We start from the raw sequence: 12539 nt of genomic DNA on the forward strand, positions 1-12539 counted from the left end.
TAGAGTTCTTGCAGGATGGCCTGGACTGGTCCTCCCTCAGGGTTCAGATTGTGGTTTTGTCTTCTTTTTGCAGTCTGTTGCATGGTTGACATTCGGCCTGTTTTCTGGATGTGATTTGAATCTTGAGAGCGTTGAAATTGCTCTGGCCTCCAGTTCGTCCATCTGTTCCTGCCTGGGATATCAATCTGGTTCTTTCCATGCTCGTGTGTCCTTTTTTCGAGCCTCTCGGTTCCTGCAAATTGAAGGACTTTACTCTTAAGGTGGTGTTCCTAGTAACCATTATGTCAGTGAGGTGTGTTTCCGAACTGCAGGCCTTTTTGTGTAGGCCTCCCTTTCTGGAGTTCTCTAGGGAGCGGGTCGGATGCGGCCAGTTCCCTCGTTTCTTTCAAAGGTGGTTTCACCTTTTCATGTCAACCAGTCCGTTGTCCTTCCGGTCTTAAGTAGTCAGGAGGGCTCTTTGGAGCAGAGACAGATGCGCAAATTGGATGTCCATAGAGTCCCTCACACTTATGTTCAGCGGACCCAGGAGTTCCATCAGTTGAATTGTCTTTTTATCCTTTTAGCGGGTCCTCATAAGGGGGACAGTGCTTCCAAAGCTATGATTGTGCATTGGATTAAGGAGGCTATTGCTTCGGCATATCTTCTTCAAAAGAAGCCTGTTCTGGAGTTTCTCAAAGCTCATTCCACTCGGGGGCAGGCAGCTTCTTGGGCCTCCGGTGGATATCTGTAAAGCTGTGGTTTGGTCTTCTCTCCATTCCTTTGTTCGACATCGACACTGCCTTGTGGACGTTCAGACACATCAGGATGTGGTGTTTGGTGAGCTTGTTCTTGTGGTGGTCCTTCAGGGGTCTCACCCATAATGGATACTGCTTTGATACGTCCAATCCGTTTCTGTGCCGGTCTGGAGGGATGCTAAATAAGGAGAAATTAGGTTCTTACTTGGTAATTTTCTTTCTTTTAGTCCCTCTAGACCAGCACAGGCCCCACCCTGTCATTTTTATTCAGTGCCTTTTCGCGAAGAGTACGGTTTTTTCTGTGGTATCTTTTTGTCTGGGTTGTTGGGGAGTTAAATAAGAACAGCGGCGTTTGGTTTGTCTGGCTTAGCTGACGAGCTGTGGGGACGTTTTGGAAGGTTCTTATTCTAATCAGTATCCAACAATGTTTTCCCTGTCCAAACCAGACAATTTTATTTATTTAATTAAAACATTTCTAATCCGCCTTTCTCCAAGGCGGCTCACAAATTTCCATACATAATTAAATACATGTTTTCAGAGGAGACATATATAAGTTAAAGGAAGACACTCATAATTGTTTTATTGAAACCAGACAAAGATCCTTTATTAGTACAAAATTATCGTCCTTTGTCCCTCATCAATGTGGACGCCAAAGTCTTCGCCAAGATATTGGCTAATAGACTACAACAAATTCTGCCTAAAATCATTTCTTCGGATCAAAATGGCTTCATGAAGGGGAGGCTTGCTAGCGATAACACCAGACTCTTTTCTCACATATTAGCCTATGCCCCTACTAAAATGTCATCATTCGTGAGTATGGCCCTAGACGCCGAAAAGGCGTTTGATCGAGTGGAATGGTCATATATGTTTCAAGTCTTGAGATGGTTTGGTTTTCCTGATACTTTTCTACAAATGCTCAAAGTTCTTTATTCTAATCCATCCACCAGATTACGAATCAATAATGTGCTTTCAGATGCCTTCACTCCCACTCGGGGCACAAGACAGGGATGTCCGTTATCACCACTCCTCTTTAACTTGGCCTTGGAACCTTTTCTTATCAGCATTAGATCCCATCCAGCCATTGTTGGTCTGGAAATTGATGATTTGCAGATAAAACTGTCAGCCTATGCGGATGATATACAATTATATATTACTGTTGAATCCCTACCGTCTGTGCTGAAATGCATCGAGTCTTACTCCTGTGTATCTGGTTATAAACTTAATTCTACTAAAACGGAAGTAATGCCGATCGGAGACCAACCTTGTAGTGACATTATATCCAGCCTACATCTCAAGTACACCCCTACCAAAATGAAGTACTTGGGGGTATTCTTCGGAACATCATTAGAAGAAACACTGATATTTAATGTTGATCATATTTTGCAGATAATACGTACTACTACTTCTAGGTGGTCCCCCTTAAAACTATCCTGGTGGGGCCGACTGGACTCCATAAAGATGGTCCTAGTACCCAAAATTACCTATGTACTGTCAATGATACCTTTTCTTCTGCCTGCCTCGGATTACAAAAAGTTTGAATCTCTTATAGCGCAATTCTTGTGGAATAATAAAGTGCCTCGCATAGCATTAAAGAAATTGAAATGTACTAAAGAAAATGGAGGGGTCAACTTTCCTAGTCTGTATGACTATCATCTTGCCTTCTTGTGTAAACAAGGTTCCTACTGGCTATTAGACTCTTCTGAATTGCAATATCCGACTTGGCTTAAACTGGAACATAAACTCTTTGATAAGTCTTATCTTAATTATATTTCATTTGCAATACCTGATAACTGGGTCAAACAGAATCGAATCTTGGCTTCCACCAGGGTGGCTCTTCGAGAGGTTGACTCCTTTGCTCCACTACAATGGAATACCACTCTACACTCTCCCCTTTGGAGAAACCCTCATGTGAAGATCCAGGGACAATATATAGAGTGGAAATCATGGCTTAAACGTGGAGTTTGGGCTCTTTATCATCTGTTCTCCTCTACTGATTGTTCTAAATTTATAGACTTCAATACTCTCAGCTCTCTATTCACGTTGGATTCTCTACAGCACTATAAGTGGATGCAACTGAGACATTGCGTCAAAAATCATCTCAACTCATTAAGCTTACATCTGATCCGCCGTCCATACTTATGTGGTCCATGGCCTTAGTTGCTCAACCTGGCCAGGCTTCGTATTGGTATAAGTTTTTGCACCGTAAAAAATTTGTACCTTCACCTACTATGTACGACATCTGGGCATCGGATACGCAGATGGATTTTGATCAATCGGTGTGGAGAGATAACTGGTTATCGTCTTTCAAGGCCTTGAAGTCATCTGGTATCTTACAAACGGTACTATATCTATATCACAGGGCCTATTGATTTGTAAATTACTGTCTATAACAGACACTCTGTCTTATGCAATTGTCATATATGGATCCTGTGCTTTACAGGTGCCTCTGGATAAATATGGTACTAAATTGCTTAAAGCGTTATTATTATTAGCGATCAAAACGATATTATCTTGTTGGAAAGATTTTTCATCAATTAATTATAATATGTGGTGGAATACTGTATGCTTATATTCCAAATATGAATATGTTGCTGCGGAGAAAACTAATTCCCTAACTCACTTTCGAAACATTTGGTCACCAGTAATGGACTACTGCAAAAGTGATTGATGTTGCATGGACATGGGTATAATGATAAGGCTATCTTAGCTGATTATTATGGCTGACTATACACTGTAATGACATGTTAACTTATAGATGGTTATTCAAGTTTTGTTATGTTTTTCTTTGTTATGAAAAATTTAATTAAAAAAAAAAAAGATTGAACACAAAAAAAAAGGAAGACACAGAGTTACGATATATCATCGCATCTTGATATTCTCCTTCTGGGAATGAAGTTGGTGTTTTTAGAGTTCACAGTTGTTTAGTTCTTAGTTCCTGCTTTGTTGTTCATCAGACTGATTGTAGATGGGACTTCACAGCCTGCTTGTACCACAGCCAAAATTCAAAATCTCGGTCTCCATCTCCATCCGTTTTTGTGCCGGTCTGGAGAGACTAAAAGCAGGTAAGAACATACTTTCTCCATCATATTTCTTCTCTCCTGCCTTTTCTCCAAAATATACATATTGAGATCTTTGTCCTTATAGACCACCAACCAGTTTAGTAGCCTTCCTCTGGACCGACTCTATCCTGTTTATATCTTTTTAAAGGTGCAGTCTCCAGAATTGTACACAATATTCTAAATGCGGTCTCGCCAGAGTTTCATACAGGAGCATCAATATCTTCTTTTTCCTACTGGCCATTTCTCTCCCTCGCCGTCACCTTTTCAACCAGTTTGGCCACCTTAAGATCATCACTTACTATCATATCCAAGTCCTGCTCTTCTTTCGTTCACAAAAGTTCACCACCATCTAAGCTGTACCATTCCCTTAAGTTTTCAAAATGGCATTGCATTTCTTAGCTGCCACATTTCAGACCTTTCTTCAAGCTTTGCAAGGGCCTTCCTCATATTCACACAATCAAGGGTGTTTATTCTATTGCAGGTACATGGGGAAGGTGGGAGGGAGGTAAAAATGCCGGGACAGGAAGTGGGAGGCCAGGGGGAGACCCAGCAACATGTCCGGGAGGGTGGGGCAGGTGGACACTGACCCGAATATAAGTTGAGACCAGCATTTTTCGGCCTTTTGGGGGGGGGGGCAAAAAAATCTCACCTTATATTTGAGTATCTGTGGTAAACAACTTGTAATAAACTATTTCATACTTTCTAATCATCTTAGTTACCTTTCTTATTGTAATAGACACTGTTGGCTCTGTTCAGTTAAACTAGGAGTGTGTGACGCAGTGGTTAAAGCTACTGCCTCGGCAACCTTAAGTTGTGGGTTCAAACCCATGCTGCTCCTTGTGACCCTGGGCATGTCATTTAATCCCCCCATTGCTCCAGGTACAATGGAGCCCCCTAGGACAGACAGGGAAAAATGCTTGAGTGCCTGAATAAATTCATGTAAACTGTTCTGAGCTCCCTTGGGAGAACAGTATAGAAAATTGAATAAATAAAATAAAATTTTGAATCTAAAATGCTTTATAAGTCCTCTGATGTGTATAGTCTTGGCTAACAGACAATAGCTATTTCTTTGTAGTAATTAACTTGTTTGTTTTTTGGTTTCTTCCAGATGATTCAACAGAGGTTGGGGAGGAGGACAGCTTCCTTGGTCAGACCTCCGTTACCTCCAGTCGACCACAAACCTTCAACTACTTCTCCCAGGTGTCCAGCACCAGCAGTGATCCATTTGCCAACATTGGCCAGTCAACTCTACCTGCAGCAGCAGTGTCCTTCTCCAAGCCTCTCTCTACTGAAGCCCAGTCAACCCCAGTCCCAAAGACACAGCCCATGCATGCCATGCCCCCTGCCTCTCAGTTTGGGACAGGACCTTATCAAATGCCTCTGCAGAACTACCCAGCATCTGCCCCTCCTCTTGGTGCATTGCAACAGGGATACAACCCCTACCGCCACACCACCCTGAGCAGCAGAACAAACCCTTACATCACTCCGCCTCAGTTACAACAAGGGCAGGGTCTCGTCAATCCCCTGCAACCCCAGCATGCTGCACCTGTGACGCACATGCACCCCAGTGTCTTTATGGCCCAGCAACCAGTAAGTACTGCTCTTGCTAGCCCTGATTTCTGGGTTTTATTCTCAGGGAGGGTAATAATGAAGCTGGGCCCACAGAGGGGCAATTCTTTCCTCCTGGCACAAAATGTATCCTCCTGCGATTGATGTGGGTGACTGTGAGTTGTGCTTTGAACTGGTTTTTGGTCTCCTGGACATCTTTGCTGCTCAGGTTGGTTCTGGAAAGCTGTTAGCAGAATTTGGCTAATGATCTGGCCTCCAAAGTGTTTTGAGCAAGTGAGTTCCTTTGCACGAATACAAGTGTGCTGCCTTCTCTTATCTATCATAAAGTAGTGCAAAGATCATGCCCTCGTCCGTAGTACTTCATGTAAATTATAACTGTGCTAGCAGCATTATGATGGTGTATGCAAAATAGTCACCCCCAAGTCTAGATAACTCCCTAAGGCAGTGATTTTTGACAAGAGGACCACTGTGGGAACATGAACAAGAATGGGCTCGGAGCCATTCAGCAGGCTGAGGTGAATTAAAAATAATATTCCTAAAAAGTGTCAAGTAGGGGAGTTCTGTTCAACTCACAGGTGAGGGAGAAAGTAAATACACAAATACAGGGTTGTAAGAATGTCCTCCTGCTGGTTCATGGCATGCACATTACTATCCATATTGTTGGATCAGGTTAATCAGAACAGGTAAGAACAGAGAGGCATTATCCAAAAAGGTTGATTTTAAACTTACATGATTCCACAGTGATGCCTTGTACCTGTTCATATTGTCTAATGTTACTAGCCAAAGGCTCTAGGGATAGGGCAAACAACATGGGGGAAAGTGTTCATCCTTGTCTGCCCCCCCCCCCACCAGGGCAAATGCTGTCAGTTGTCTAGAAAAAGCATGCATACTTTCCAGGAATTCTCCCAGGATCGTCTAGTATTTGTTTTTTATTATTCAGTGCAGCCAAGGCGTTGAGGATATTAGTAGATGCATAGCGACCCAGGACAAAGCCAGTCTGGTCAGGACGGACTAATTGTGGAAGGACCTCACCCAAGTGGGTGCAAACAGAATGCTAGCAAACAGTTTGCTATCTTGATTTAAGAGCGGGAGAGGGCGGTAAGAGCCCAAGGATTCCAGATCTCTCCCTGATTTAGGCTGCCTTATAATAATAGCATGTGTTAATTGCCCTGTGTTTCACTCTGGCGCACACAGAGCTTGACACAGAGTGTGATGTAGTTCTTGGAGCTACAGACTTGGCACTCTGAGGCTGCTCTACTGCCCCAGGTACATTAGAAAGACTCTGAGCCTGCCAGGACAGATTGGGAAAATGCTTGAGTACCTAATTTGTAACCTGTTCTGAGTTCCTCTAGGAGGATGGGATAAAAAAATCAAATAAATAAACCCCTCCGGACCAGGTGCCTTCAACTGCTGCTTGAATTTCCTTTCCCATGATAGGAGCATTGAAGCTAGATGTCTGGGCTGGGGTCAAAGAGGGTAGATGAAGCTGTTGAAAAACATTATCTCTAGTGATGTTGTCATAGTTTCCCTTATCATGAAGAGATTGAATGATAGAAATGTACAGATGCTGAGGTCACCAAAGAACCCGCTGTGTTTATGCATGTTGTTTGGCGGTCTTTTGTCTAACCCAGGGGTAGGCCAGTGGCGTACCTAGGGTATGTGGCACCCGGGGCCCATCATTTTTTGACACCCCCCCCCATCTATATGAAAAATATGATTTTTAGTACCAATCTACAAATCGCACCACAAGAGTGTACCTAGGAAAAGGCTGCATCTTAAACATTGCAGTGAGCACTAGAACACCAACACATACATTGTAAAACTAAACAAGCCAGATCCCGCACAGTCAATTGGTCCTGTAGTCAATGCCAACTGAAAACTATGTCTTTTTCAGAACACACAGAACAGAGATACACCCTTGCCCAAAATGGAATAATCACAAACTAAAAATAGAAATATGTAGACAAAAGTTAAACTGATCCGCCAAGAAACCAGACCCTGGATACAATGCAACACCACAAAAAACAGTAACACATGTCCTCTAATACAGTGCAAAATATAAAGACAGTAGATGTAAATTTGAAAAACCTGATACATAACAATCACCACTTTATAAATTAACAAATAAAAATAAAACAAATAATGAGAAATAAAAAAATACCATTTTATTGGACTAATCCCCGTAAGCTCGGTCCCCATCCCCGCAAACCACCTGATTCCATCCACACAAGCCTTGAATTGTTTATATTAAAGTATAAAAAGAAACAATATTCTGTACAATTGTCAATTTATAAATCAGCGTCTTCTCCCCACTCTCTTCCCCATTTCCCTTCAGCATCCTCAGCCCACTCTCTCTCCACTTTCCTTCAGCGCACGCACATAAAAACAAGCAAGTAATTTTATATCATTTTCATTCTATTCATTCATAGAAATTAAAGTCTAAATAATGCCAGTCACATAACAAAACATGATTTTACAAAAATAATTCCCTGCAGTCAAGCCTGCAAGGATTACTAGATGTCTTTCAGCAGTTCCCCTCCCTCCCTCCCCCTTACCTTTGTGGCCAAGTCAAAATGATCTACCAACAATAAAATTTTAAAAACACAAAGCACGCTGTACGCAGAGAAAATGTTAATTATCATTTATATTCCGCGGGTTTTCAAAGAGGTCAAGGCAGATGACTTTATGCAATGTCACCTCAGTAACAACTATACAAAAATAGACAAATATTCCCCCTCCCTTTTTACTAAACTGCGATAGCGGTTTTTAGCGTAGGGAGCTGCGCTGAATGCCCCACGCTGCTCTCGATGCTCATAGGCTCCCTGCGCTAAAAAACTCTATTGCGGTTTAGTAAAAGGGGGCCATAGTGCAAAATATAGACAGCAGATATAAATTTTCAAAACGGACACATTTTGATCACTAAGTTGAAAATAAAATCATTTTTCCTACTTTTTTGTCTGGTGATTTCATGAGTCTCTGGTCCTTCTTCTGGTCCTTCTTCTTTCTCTCTCCCCCTGGCTCCCCTCTTTATTTCTGCCTTTCTTTCTCTCTCCTCCTGGTCCCCCTCTTTCTTTCTGCCTTTCTTTCTCTCTCCCCCTGGCCCTCCTCTTTCTTTCTGCCTTTCTTTCTCTCTCCCCCTGCCCCCCCTTTTTATTTTTTCCTTTCTTTCTCTCTCCCCCTAGCCCGCACAAAGCCATCGTGCCGATTTCTCCACTTCCACGATTCTTTCCCTACCCTCACCCCCAAGCCAGCAGCCGATTTCTCCCTGCTCCTTCCCCGATGTCCTGATGTCCTGAACTTCATCGGGCAGCAGCAGCATTCACAATTCACTGCTGTTGCCCGCTTCAGGCCTTCCTCTCTGTCGGGTCCTGTCTTCATGAAAACTGGAAGTAGGCAGGACCAGGCAGAGAACAAGGCCTGAAGCCGGCAACAGCAGCGAATTGTAAACGCTGCTGCTGCCCGAAGAAGGTAATGGAGCACCGATGCAGTCCGCTTCTCCCCCCTCCCAGCCGAACCCCCGCTGACCCTCCTATCTCCCCCCCCCCGTGAACCTTTCCGACCTTCCCAGCGAGAGCAGCAAACCTCCTTCGCGGCTTTCTCCTCCCTCTGCCGCGTTACTGATGACGTCATCAGTGATGCGGCAGAGGGAGGATAAAGCCGACGCTACTGGAGGGAGGTTTGCTGCTTTCGCTGGGAGGGTCGGAAAGGTTCACTTGGGGGAGGAGAGATAGGATGGTCAGCGGGGTTTCGGCTGGGAGGGGAGAGAAGCGGTCTGCCTTGGTGCTCCAAGGCCTGGCGCCATTACCTTTTTCGATAATGGCGCCGATGCTGCTTTCGCTGGGAGGGTAGGAGCGCGATAGGGACCGGGCCAGCTGTGCACCCCCCCCCCTAAGGCGGCACCCGGGATGGACCTCCCCCTCGCCCCCCTTGGTACGCTACTGCCCTGGGGAAACAGCCTGCAACAAGATCGCGCGATGCCAGAGATCTTTGCCTGCTTCGGCTGTTTCCTCCGCCGCGGTCCCGCCCCTCCTCTGACATCAGAGGAGGGGCAGGACCGTGGCGGAGGAAACAGTCGAAGCAGGCAAAGATCTCTGGCATCGCGATCTTGCTGCAGGCTGTTTCCAGACGCGACACCCGGCGCAGGGGGGGGAAACTGGACCGGACCGGGAGCACCCCCTCAGGGCTTGGTACCCGGGGCGGACCGCCCCTCCCGCCCCCCCCTTGGTACGCCACTGGGGTAGGCAATTCCGGTCCTCGAGAGCCGGAGCCAGGTCAGGTTTTCAGGATATCCATAATAAATTTGCATGAGATAGATTTGCATCTCAAGGAGATAGTGCATGCAAATCCATCTCATACATATTCATTGTGGTTAGGACTTCGATAGGAAGACAGGACTTAAATGAGAAACCAAGGTGGCAAGGGAGCCACTTCTGGTGATACAGACAGGTCGTGACCTGTTTGGGCCGCCGTGGGAGCGGACTGCTGGGTGGGATGGACCTGTGGTCTGACCTGGCGGAGGAACTGCTTATGTTCTTATATCCTGAAAACCTGACCTGGCTCTGGCTCTCGAGGACCGGAATTGCCTACCCCTGGTCTAACCGATGACACCAATAGTTTTCTAATCTTATCGCTCCATATTTATAAATGATATAAACTGATGTCCCGAAGTGCCCTTTGGTTTAGTATATCATTTAATTTGTTGTCTAAGTTTATCAAGAACCAGAGTAATGCAAAGAGGTTCAGTTATGTGCTGCAGGCGTTATGATTCTTCTGCTGTCTTTGCCGGTCCACTTTTGCCAACAGAAGCTAGCTGGCGTTTTGCTGTATAGCTGCGTCAGGTCAATGGACTCCATGGCATTACTGTCTTTGCCTATATGAGCGTAAGAAGTAACACTGTGGAGTCCATTGCCCTGACGCAGCTACACAGCAAAATGCCAGTTAGCTTCCATTGGCAAAAGTGGACCAGCAAAGACAGCAGGAGAGTCAATATGCCTCCAGCACAAAATTGAACCCTGGCTAAGCTAAGTTCTTTGCATTACTCTGGTTCCTGATAAGTAAAGTGTTTCCAAGAGCACAATATATTAGAGTATAAGCCAGCTTCGAACTATTCATACTAGGCAGGAGCAGGTGTGGGGCCAATGCGGTGACTTCCCTTTCCAGTGCGGTTATTCAGTTGCCATACTTACAACGCACGGGGATCTGAGGCCCCTTCCCCTTTTGAATAGATATTAACAATATATCTGAGACACAGTTGTGGGAGAAGAGCTATCACCACTATTTCTTCCAGAAAAGAATCATAAAAGAGAGGTATTTTTTACAGAATTCGATTCCTTCTCTCTTATTCCTGTATATATACATTTATTGATACAAGTCACTTAATCCCCCAGTGCCCCCGAGACAAATAGGGAAAAATGCTGGAGTACATGAATAATTTGTAATCCGCATAGAATTGTAGGATATGTGGACTATAAATAAATTAATTTTAAAAAAATAAAAGCATGACCAATAGGAAGTTTTGGTTGGGTTTTTTTTTAATGCCAACCAATCTCCTACATATCGTAATTGCAGGTATTAACCTCATCAGTTCTGAGGCTTTTTTCCTTCCTGTAGTTACTATCTGTGAAGCGCGGTTTGAAAACTATGTGCCCCCCAAAAAGTTAGGGTTACTCTTAGGAATTTTCTGCCCTTCAACCTAATTCCTGACACGTTACAAATTTCCAGCTGTGGCTTGAAAATAATACACAAGAAGTTGTATAGAGTGATGAAGTATGAACAGTGTAGGACAGGCACCCTGTGAAACCGTTCTGCTTTTGGCACTTGGTACATTGTGTGCCGTTTCTTGTCCCTGCCTTATGAAACAGCACTCTGGAGGGTTATAGCAACTGGACAAGGGGAAGTACAGCTAGATCTGTAGCCTGATTTGGTTGGAGCTTGAGGTGAATGAGGCAGGAAAGTCCGTTGGTCAATTTGAATTTTGGTGGGAAAATCAGTTGGTCTCTTAAGTCTCTGTTGCTTTAAAGATACCTTATATATTTGTGACCAACAGACTTTCCTGCCTCGTTCATCTCAAGCTCCAACCAATCGGAAGACAAACTGCAGATCTTGCAGCACACCCTGAAGAAAGCCACAGCATGATGGCTGAAACATCCGTTTCTCCCTGACGAGACACAGCGAGACCTGGAAACCTGCAACAAGCATGATGGCAGCTGTGGAAAACCTGAGCGATCAACAACACAAAAATCAAAATATAAATTGTTAATATAAACCCAACCACTAGATAACTAAAGAACTGAGACTGGAGTAAATGTTTTTTCTTGGGTTTAGAAGCTTCAGAATATGGAGCTTTTTTCCCCCAAAGAAGGTTTTTTTTTTTTTGTGGAAACAATCCACTTGCATCAATACCTGAAACAGGGAGAGTATTCAAGGGAGAAATTGAGGAAAGCCTCACCACAGTGAATGTGGATTTGGACATGATATACTATCAGATCAACAAATTAAAAAGTGATAAATCCTCTGGACCGGATGGAATTCACCCGAGAGTGCTAAAGGAGCTTATGGTAGAAATCGGAGAACTGTTACAATCCCTAGCTAACTTGTCAATTAGAACCGGGCAAATACCAGACAACTGGAGGATAGCAAATGTCATCCCAATCTTCAAAAAAGGATCAAGGGGAGAACCGGGAAACTACAGACCTGTGATTCTTACGTCGGTTCCTGGGAAGATGGTTGAAGCACTAATTAAGGATAGCATAGTGCAACACCTGGAAAATCATGACCTGATGAGAACTAGTCAACACGGTTTCAGAAAGGGGAAGTCATGTTTGACAAATTTGCTTCAATTTTTTGAGAAGGTGAACCAACAAATTGATAGCGGAGAACTGGTGGATATCGTATACTTGGACTTCCAGAAAGCATTCGACAAGGTACCACACGCAAGGCTTCTGAGGAAACTACAAAGCCATGGAAGAGAAGGGGATATACTAAGATGGATAGGCAAATAATAATAATAATAATAATAATAACTTTATTTTTCTATACCGCCATAGTCAGGCGACTTCTAGGCGGTTTACATTCTAAGAAGGCTGGACATTCAGCGAATAGCAAAAATCTTAATACAATACGGTGTCATAGATCGACTTACGATACAATATAGTGAGTCTAAATACAATAACATATA

General features: G+C 43.9%; 1 protein-coding gene across 4 annotated transcripts in view; it reads left to right on the forward strand.

Annotated features, from left to right (window-relative positions):
- SEC23IP (SEC23 interacting protein) overlaps window positions 1-12539 on the forward strand; it is a 156957-nt gene that overhangs the window by 7745 nt on the left and 136673 nt on the right. For 3 of the 4 annotated variants that reach the window (XM_033940655.1, XM_033940654.1, XM_033940657.1), the window contains exon 2: window positions 4902-5383. In XM_033940655.1, coding sequence (XP_033796546.1) covers window positions 4902-5383 — 482 coding nt within the window. Of the gene's footprint in view, window positions 1-3688; window positions 3797-4901; window positions 5384-12539 lie in introns of all 4 variants that reach the window. The other variant, XM_033940656.1, reaches the window with a different exon arrangement.

Source organism: Geotrypetes seraphini, chromosome 4 (genome assembly GCF_902459505.1).
Source record: "Geotrypetes seraphini chromosome 4, aGeoSer1.1, whole genome shotgun sequence".
Taxonomy (NCBI): Eukaryota; Metazoa; Chordata; class Amphibia; order Gymnophiona; family Dermophiidae; genus Geotrypetes; species Geotrypetes seraphini.